At 42.7% G+C, this 10,084-nt stretch overlaps 1 protein-coding gene across 1 annotated transcript; it reads right to left on the bottom strand.

Moving 5' to 3' along the window:
• Nucleotides 1–4,624: 4,624 nt before the first annotated feature.
• LOC133135794 (leiomodin-2-like) lies at nucleotides 4,625–9,594 on the bottom strand. The gene is made up of 3 exons (XM_061253073.1): nucleotides 9,319–9,594; nucleotides 7,566–8,918; nucleotides 4,625–4,958 (listed from the first exon to the last, which is right to left on the bottom strand). The coding sequence occupies exons 1-3, from the start codon at nucleotides 9,592–9,594 to the stop codon at nucleotides 4,932–4,934; spliced, it is 1,656 nt and encodes a 551-aa protein (XP_061109057.1). The 3' UTR covers nucleotides 4,625–4,931.
• Nucleotides 9,595–10,084: the final 490 nt, after the last annotated feature.

Genomic DNA, 10,084 nt, shown 5'->3' with positions numbered 1-10,084 from the left:
GACAAAGTCAATACATTTTGGCAGGTTCAAATCTATTACCAATAAGATATCAATAAAAGTATATGACCCAGTTGGTGGCTTGAGGGTTAAATGGCTGATAGGCTGTGTTATGAGAACATGCAGAAAATGGCGCCTTCCCTGTTGTAGCCTATTAATTCAAAGGACAAGAGGTTAATTGAGATTTTTAAGGGTGGTGTGGTATGTGGTGTGGAAAAATCATGTCTGCTGCACCACTTTGAAAAGTAGTTTGGAAAAAGCTTTACCAGATGAGATATGATGTTGACGTTGCTAAGTTGCTAATCTTTTTAAATTGTGTAAATTCCAAGACGGCAGGCGCACTGCATAAATATAGAAATGTTGTCATGAAAACGGGCATATGTGTGCACATTTTTAGACCTGTGTGTATACTAGAACTATACTATATCTCTTATGATTTGTCATGGCAAAGGGTGACAATGGGTATATTATATGCCTCATTATGAATTTGGATATTTAGTTTTTTGCTCCTACCTGACTGCACAATTTTGTGACATTTGACATCTGCAAAATAGGATAGTGATGGAAGAAGCAGAATAAACAGGGATGAAATATTGAGCAGCAGTTGGACAGTAATACAATTTTGATAAAGCTTTATTTAGCAGCCTCTTAATTGCCTTCTATTTACTGGGTAAATACCAGGTACTTATTAGATAACTGTGTGATTTCAGAGGGACTATGAAATAGGCTGTAAAAATTAACATCATGGTACTTACTGAATTTGTTTCATTGTACTTACTATCAAAGTAGTTCTCTAATAATTACACACGTAGCTGTGTATTTACCTAGAAAATACTAGGTAATTAACTGGCTGTAAAATAAAGCATTAGCCAATTTTTTTGTTGTTCTGAATTTGTACTCCGGCACATTTGATGTGAAACGTGGTTAAAATGCAACCTGCTTTATTTTCAGACTATTTACATCAATGTCAGGTGAACTGTGTATAAATTTCAGCCCTTTTGATACATAGGCCCCCTATTTTGGAGTACGGAGCCAAAACGACGATTGTGTTGCTGTCCAAATACTTACAGACTGGACTATATGTAAGGGAACTAGGTTTGTAACTGAGGCTATAGACTCGATTCCTAGGTGGGGCACTGTTGTACCTTTGGGTGAGTTACTAAACCTGAATTGCTTCAGTAGAAGTCCATTTGTAGAAATTGAGCAGTACCAAAATAAAAAGCAGGACACCTCAGGACAACCTGCTGATATATAAATGCACGTGGAATTGCGCAAGAGTACACGATATGAAGGGATCTGGCATTCGCCCTGGTCTCCTGCTCTTCCTGAGCCAGTATCTGTCCACTGAGATTTTGGGTGGCGTTACTGTGCTGTCCTTTATGGTAACCAGCCTATCCCAGCCCGCTGTCTTAACTGCTTCTCCTCACATGATTGGTTCTCTGCTGCAGGGAGTGGAAGGTCGCCAGGCCACCAGCTCTCCATGGTTACGAGGGGATTATTGCGGGTATGAGACTTTCCAGTGCCTTTGTGGCAGTACAGGAAGTCCACCTGAACAGCTGTGCAGGCTGTGATCTCACCCTCCATAATGGTGATCTTGCCTCATGACTACAGGCCATAAACAGTGAGTGAGCAAGTGAACAACCTGATTAAAATGAGCAAAAGCAAAGTGAACTCTGCGGTTTTGAGTCTCTGTGGTAACATCTCAATTCTCAGTTACATGTATAATCTGCTCCAGGGTAACCTTTATAGATTTCTCCACTGCACTTCAGCAAATATTCTTGTATACGAATTGATATTTACTGATACAATTTAGGCCAGGCTCAAGGGCACAAGTAAAGCACGCCATATTCAGGGCACATCTTTCCTATTATGCCACAGTATTGGCCATTTTTGGATAGAAATAGCTTTTTAAATTCTTTTTTAAAAATGTTTAAAAATATTACCTGGTAATAAGTATTAACTGGTATTTTACTGTTTTATCTTTGACTTCACCTCAACTTAACTCTGTCATTTAATATTCAGTTCTATCAATATTTCTAAATAATATCTCAATTGCAGGCATTGTGAATAAATCAAGGCTTCTGGTGTGTACTGTAAACAAAATGTTAGCTATTTTTTCTCAATTTTCTTCTTCTGTGCCATTCTGTACAATCAGATAAAAGGATGGTTTAATTAGCTAGCAAAAGTATGCTTGCCTTGAAAAAGTATGCAATCAAAAGTAAACCCAGACATGGAGTCAAATGTCAAACACCCTGGTGCATTGCCCTTTTTCTGAAAACTATTCCTGTGTAGCTATTTTATATTTAGCAAGAGTGTGGGCAATGTCATTTACAAATTTAATAAAAATATGTTATTGCCGAGGAAGTTTATGAAGTCAAACTACCTCCAACTCTCTGCGGCAATATCTTAACAGGTTTAAGTTATGTATCCGAATATGTTTGGTTTAAATTTGGCATATTTACCACTTTTCCCCAAAATACATATGTACATTGGTGACAGCTGGTGAAAGCCTTTAAAAGCTGCAGCTTATACTATAGGGCTACTGTTTGACAGTTAATGGCCCTAGCTATTTTGAAATTGAGAATGAGGCATTGGGGATCTATGTGTCTAAAAACACTTCTCTGTATGCTTTGAACAGCTGCAGAGTGGACTTATGATCTGGGAACTCTTCCAAGGTATGCTAACGCAAAGGGACTGGGATCAGGGGTTATCCAGATACATTCTTTCTCATTTTAATTGTGTAATTTTGGGTCCTGTTATAGGTAGGATGGGGCAAATTGTTCATAACTCTTGATGTTACAGTGGTGTGAAAAAGTGTTTGCCTCCTTCCTGATTTCTTATTTTTTTGCATGTTTGTCACACTTAAATGTTTCAGATCAAACAAATTTAAATATTAGTCAAAGACAAGTAAACACAATGCAGTTTTTAAATGAAGGTTTTTATTATTAAGGGAGAAAAAAAATCCAAACCTACATGGCCCTGTGTGAAAAAGTGATTGCCCCCCAAACCTAATAACTGGTTGGGCCACCCTTAGGAGCAACAACTGCAATCAAGCATTTGCGATAACTTGCAATGAGTCTCTTACAGCACTGTGGAGGAATTTTGGCCCACTCATCTTTGCAGAATTGTAATTCAGCCACATTGGAGGGTTTTCGAGCATGAACCACCTTTTTAAGGTCATGCCACAGCATCTCAATAGGATTCAGGTCTGGACTTTGACTAGGCCACTCTTCATTTTGTTTTTCTTCAGCCATTCAGAGGTGGACTTGGTGTGTTTTGGATCATTGTCCTGCTGCAGAACCCAAGTTCGTTTCAGCTTGAGGTCACGAACAGATGGGCGGACATTCTCCTTCAGGATTTTTTGGTAGACAGCAGAATTCAAGGTTCCATGTATCACAGCAAGTCTTCCAGGTCCTGAAGCAGCCCCAGACCACACTACCACCACCATATTTTACTGTTGGTATGATGTTCTTTTTCTGAAATGCGGTGTTACTTTTACGCCAGATGTAATGGGACACACACCTTCCAAAAAGTTCAACTTTTGTCTCAGCAGACCACAGAGTATTTTCCCAAAAGTCTTGGGGATCATCAAGATGTTTTCTGGCAAAATTGAGACGAGCCTTAATGTTCTTTTTGCTCAGCAGTGGTTTTCGTCTTGGAACTATGCCATGCAGGCCATTTTTGCCCAGTCTCTTTCTTATGGTGGAGTCATGAACACTGACCTTAACTGAGGCAAGTGAGGCCTGCAGTTCTTTGGATGTTGTTGTGGGGTCTTTTGTGACCTCTTGGATGAGTCATCGCTGCACTCTTGGGGTAATTTTGGTCGGCCGGCCACTCCTGGGAAGGTTCACCACTGTTCCATGTTTTCGACATTTGTGGATAATGGCTCTCACTGTGGTTCGCTGGAGTTATAAAATGGCTTTATAACCTTTTCCAGACTGATAGATCTCAATTACTTTCTTTCTCATTTGTTCCTGAATTTCTTTAGCTCTCGGCATGATGTCTAGCTTTTGAGGATCATTTGGTCTACTTCACTTTGTCAGGCAGGTCCTAGTTAAGTGATTTCTTGATTGAGAACAGGTGTGGCAGTAATCAGGCCTGGGTTTGGCTAGAGAAATTGAACTCAGGTTTGATAAACCACAGTTAAGTTATGTTTTAACACAATCACTTTTTCACACGGCCATGTAGGTTTGGATTTTTTTTCTCCCTTAATAATAAAAACCTTCATTTAAAAACTGCATTTTGTGTTTACTTGTGTTGTCTTTGACTAATATTTAAATTTGTTTGATGATCTGAAACATTTAAGTGTGACAAACAAAAATAAAAAAATAAAAATATATATATATACATCAGGAAGGGGGCAAACACTTTTTCGCACCACTGTATATGAAAGCAATTTGCTGGGAAACTTCTAGATTTTGTTGTTTGAATAATGCTAAGTAATGTTTTTTCCAATGGAGATATTTGTCGAGATTATTTTCACTCTGATTGCAAAGTTGCCATCTCCAGAGCCAAGAGTTCCAGTGGCTTCACAAAATATATTATTACAGTAAATGCGATTAAAACAGGAAAGAGGCTTAAATTCAAACTACACAATAATTTAATCCATCATTTTAACATCCATTAACATTCAGTTATACAAATCATTACACAACAAAATATTTACATTTTATAGGTTTTACATTAAATTACAAAACATAATTTTACCTCAGAGAGAAAAATTCATAATAAAATAAACATTGTAACCTTGTCATACAAAATTATATTTGACCTGTTTGGCCTTTTTTGTTATTGTTGTATAAACACAAAACCGCAGTGCAAATCATGTTATCTTCCTAAAAAATCAAGTACAGTTCACATTGGAAGAATGCTTGTGTTTACGTGTTTATGGCAGGCCTTCTCAATGTCTCTCCAACCTTTGATTCACTGTCTGGTTACCGTAGATGCTCTGGAACTTCCACCTGGAATAGGAACAGCATTCTTTTGTTATTTTGCTCCACAGCAGCAAAGCTTGTGACTGCTTCTGCACACTCAGTAACACCATATGTTAGATAGCTGGATAAAAAAACAGTTATATTAAGACCGATAAACCACAAGAGAGCTGGAGAGAAAGACGGACAGACAGACATTTGGCACGGAGAGGGGAGCTGCTCTTTCTATCAGTTGTTTATAAGCAGATGCTGGACTGCATGAAGGTCACTTTGCCCAGGCAGGGTTCAGCAACTCTGAGGAGTTTCTTCACTTCCATGCCATATGATACAAGCCTGCTATGCCTAATGAATTCACAAAACAGATTTTTGGTGTATGGAAATGTTTTTCTGGCAGTTGAAACAATGTTTCTAGATGACACCACAATATACACAATATGTAGCAATGGGCACGTATATATTTACCATCTGTCTGCCTGCCTTCTTTCCGCATATGCTTCCATCTGGACTTGTAAACAGTCCATACCATGAATTCTCCTAATGTGTTTTTATTTGGTCTTTTACCCATTACTGATTTGTACCTGCAAATTAATCCATCTGCCTATGTCTCACAAGTGTCTATGTACATCAGTGCATAGAGTCATTCTTATCAAGGCAAGAGGTGAAAATTGGCATCTATTTATAGCGGCATCAAGTGGGAAGAATTTGAAGGGTCAGGATTGCTCTCGTCCCATGACAATACTTTCTCACAGGGACAATATTCATCCACGGAAATAAATTAAGTGCTTATATTACATCCTAAGTGCATAAATTACTGGCTTCATATTATCAGCAGATAATAACTTTATGTTGTGTTGATGGGTGACACATGGTGTGCCTTGAGTTTGGCTGCACGCTTTCTGAAAATATGTCCGTGTTCGCTGCGGGTAATGTTTCAAATGCCGGCGATCCTACATCAGCTGCTAAAGGCAAACTCAGATGGAATCTCTTGAGACCAGGAATTTATAATACTGAAGCTAAAGATTACTCCATTCTCCATCCAGGGCTCTCACGAAGAGTGTCCTCTTACTGTAAAGGACTAACACAGTTGTCCCAGTCCTTCGCCGGAGACTCTCTCTGTCTGCATCTCGTTTTTAGCAGAATTCATTCTCTTCTTGTGTACAGTACAGTGCCTTGAAAAATATTCTGACCCTTGCCCGATTGCAACATTTTGCTGAATTACAAGCGATACATTGAAATGTTATTCTGTGTCATACACATTGTAACTCAAAATGAATTCATTTTAAGGTGATATTTGTTTTCAATCCCAAAATAAAAATAAAAACTGTTATAAAACTGCATAAACTGAAATAAGTGTTTGGCAGAGAGCTAAAAATGTACACAGATGCCATAATGAGGACACAATTGCCTGACCATTGGGCTGTACCTGTGAACCATTAAAGTAACACATGTTCCTACTCTGTTGAAGGATTAACACAAGAAGGGCCTTCAACAGAATGAAATTATCACTAATCAGAAAGTGAGCCACCAAGATACTGCCAGGAACTTCCCCTCAATTTCCCTCAGCAAGAAGGAGACTTGTGAGGGAGAGGCCATACAGATGCCAACACTTGGAAGAACTACAGAGTTCAGTGGCTGACAGTGGAATAAATGTGCTCCAAAAATATCAGGAGCTCTGCATAACTTTGGCCTGTGTGGGGGGATGGCCAAAGGTAAGCATCTCAAAAGCCTGGAGAAAGTAGGAGAGTGGCATAAGAGCTAAGATGTGGTTTTGTGGTCAGATGAGATAAAGCTTTTTAGACAAAATGCAAAGGTCCATCAATCCTAACATTGCCCCTGCCTCAAGAAACTCCACAGTGAAGTATGGTTGCAGCAGCAGTGGGGATACTTTTAATCAGCACAGGCTGGGCATCTTGTCAATATTGAAAGAAGAACGGATGGAGTAAAATACTGGTAAATACTGTTTCACTCTGCTAAAAACCGAACCTGTAGAGAAGGTTCACCTTTCAGCAGGACAGTGATCCCAAGTACAAGGCCAAAGCGGCACTGGAGTGGCTCAAGAACACAAAGGTGAATGTCCTACAGAGGGCCAGTTACAGTCAGTCCCACTGAGACTCTGTGGAAAACAAACATCATCCAACCAACCTGAACAACCTGGAGCAAACCTGCTAAGAAAAATGCAACCAAAAGTGTCACCTATAATCCAGGAAAATGTGATACAATTCCTGCAATATTTTAGCAAGGCACTGTATGTACTCAGACACACAGCACATGTTTCCTACTATTTTTGTCAGTTCTAAAAAAAAAGTACAATGCACATGCTACACGTTAACCTATACTGCATTCCAGGATTATGACATGTCATTGCCCAGTGTGAAATGAGTGCAGTGACTTCATGTCAGACAAACACACCAAGTCCTGAGCACCTGTCCACTTTGTTCTTTGAATGAATTATGCAACTAGTCCTAGTGAGAGGGATTGTACTGTTCATTTCTATCATTTTACGATTCAGTTTTCCTAAAAAGTTAGAAGCTTGGTTGTCACTTTTATTCAAGTGTCTTATTGGTGCTGTGTTCTGCTCACTGAGCTGTGTATTTTTGTTTAATTAGGCTTGCATGTATGTGATACACGTGTGCTTACCCGTCTAAGTTGTCTGATGCTGCTCCCACGAATAGAGGCCATGAGTTCATCATGGACAGATCGCTGGGGTGTGGAGGGTCGGGATGTGTCCTCTATCCTTTTGTCGGAAATGGGCCTGAGGGCTTTTTTCAGTTCCTTGAGGATGGAGGGCTCCTTCTCCTTGGGTGCACCCTTCTTGCCTTTCCGGGACTTTTTCGGCTGGGACGCCTGCCTTTTCCGTCTCTCCTGCTGCTTGATAACCTCCGCAATGTTTCGAGTCGGCGGCTTCTTCTCCTGGACCGGCTGGGAAGGCGGAAGAGGAGGGGGTGGCGGTGGTGGAGGTGGGGGTGGAGGGGGAGGAGGCGGTGCTGGCGGTGCATTTTTCACGTTTCGGGGCAGTTTTGGAGAAGGCCACGGGGAGCCCCGTGGAGATCCGTAGGGGGACGAGGTCGGCGTGCCCCTCTGCAGGGCGCTGGTCCGGGGGTTGACAGGCCCGTCGGAGCCCCCCGCGAGACGCTGCTCCTGCATCCGCCTCTGCCTCTGCCGGTCCTGGTTGCGGGTCAGGATGCTGGTCATGCTCATCCTGGGGCCCGGCAGGTCAAACTGATAGCCCAGCTTCAGTAGGGTGGTGTTCTCCCTCAGCAGCTTCACGATCTCCATCTCCACCTGGCCTCCGCAGATGTGCCTCTGGTTGTGGAAGCGCAGCTCGGTCAGAGTGCTGTTCCGGGTGAGGGCCTGCATCAGAGCCACGATGCCCTTCCCTGTGATGTAGTTGGACTCGATGTTGATGTTCGTCACGCTGCTGTTTTGCCTGAGCATCTTGGCGATGGCGAAGGCTACGTGGTCGTCAGCACGCGTGTTGGCCACGCTGAACACCCGCACGTGTGTGTTGGACCTCAGGGCATCGGCGAAGCTGATGAGCATCTCCTGGGAGATGTTCTCGATGTTGTTCAGGTTGACCTCGGTCATTTCAACGTCATCGCTCAGGATCTTCTCCAGGGCCTCGTCGATCACCGTGGGGTTCCCGCAGGGCCTGCTGGGGGTCATCTTGAGGTCAGCATCTACATTGGTGGTGGACGGCGCTTTTTTAATATCCTCATCACTGCCATTGCATTTTGACAGGCCGCTGCAGAGGTTCTGGCTGTTTATTGGACTGCAGCTGGCCAAATTTTCTCTTTTTGGTTCTTCTTCATGCTCTTGTTCGTCTTCATCCTCGGTAACAGCCTCTTCCTCTTCTTCCTCACTATCTTCCTCTTCTTCTTCCTCCTCATCCTCCTCCTGTTCCTCACTGTCTTCTTCTTCTTCTGAGCCCTCACTGTTGCTCTCAGTCACGCATTCTGCTTCCTTATCAGTATCCTCCTGCTCCTCGTTGTCCTGTAATGCATTAGGGCATGGACTCTGTCAAGCCTGGGTAAAAAACCCAGACACTAATGTCCACCTCCAGTACAATTCTACCCTTCTTCATTGGTATTTCTTAGACATTGTTTTCAAATGAATGCATTGTTATCATCAGAAAAGTGATTCATTTCTCTTTTTAATTGCAATTGTGTGAAATGTTTATCATTATTAAACACAATCGTATCTTTTATAAAATAAATTTATATAAACAATTAGGCCTTCACTGTGACAAAACTATCGAGATGATGCTTAGTCCTTAAGCTGAGTATTTTTATCCTTCAAACAAATATTTTGCATGCCACCAACTATTGCTGTACTGAACAATCTACTGCACTAACTGAAACGACAATATGTCTGTACATTGTATTAAATTCACCTGTTTGGGGCTCGAGCCCGACCTCTCCTCCTCGAGGAGTTTGCGGGTCTCGTTCTCCCAGTACTTTAACAGGGCCTCTCGGCTGAAGGTGCCCGTGGGGGTCTTGGCGGTCTGGTCCCTCTGCCTCAGTCCGATAGGGACGTTGTCATCCGGGTCGATGTCCGCCAGCTCCTTCTCCAGCTCCTCCAGCTCATCTGCCGTCAGGGAAGCCAGCAGCTCATCTTCATCCACATCCTCGTACTTGTCCAGCTCCTTACGGTAGCCAAACATGCTCATGACCGATTCTCTGGTCCTCTCGACCGAAGGCTCGCACCAAGGGGGCGAAACAGGAGGCGAGTTGGGCGGCCGGAGTCCGTCTAATCTCCTCAGCTGGCGGGGAGGCTTTTAAAAGGGGGGAGGGGAGGGGTGCTGGGAGATCAAGGGACAGACGGGGGAACAATGCCTCCGCCCATAACGCCGTTTCTTTTTTGGGAAGCAGGAGTCAACAGGATAGAGTTCGCCAAAAGAGAGTGTGAGCTCACCCAGCCACCATGGTGTGGCCTGTCAGCGGGGCTGCGGCTCATTGTTCATGCCCAAAAAAAGGCACCAGTGAAGGTGGGACCTTCATCAACATGGATGACAGTCATTACCACACAGTGCGACTGGCAATACACATATGCAGGCATTGTTGTTTTTGTGTGTATCTTGTGTGTTTAGTTGGTGGGTTGGGGGGGGGCAGCAATGTGTGTTCTAATATTAGGAGATATGGGCTTGATTACAGCTGGTA

This window comes from Conger conger, chromosome 8 (genome assembly GCF_963514075.1).
Source record: "Conger conger chromosome 8, fConCon1.1, whole genome shotgun sequence".
In the NCBI taxonomy this organism is placed as follows: Eukaryota; Metazoa; Chordata; class Actinopteri; order Anguilliformes; family Congridae; genus Conger; species Conger conger.
This window is presented reverse-complemented; position numbering and strand designations above follow the sequence as displayed.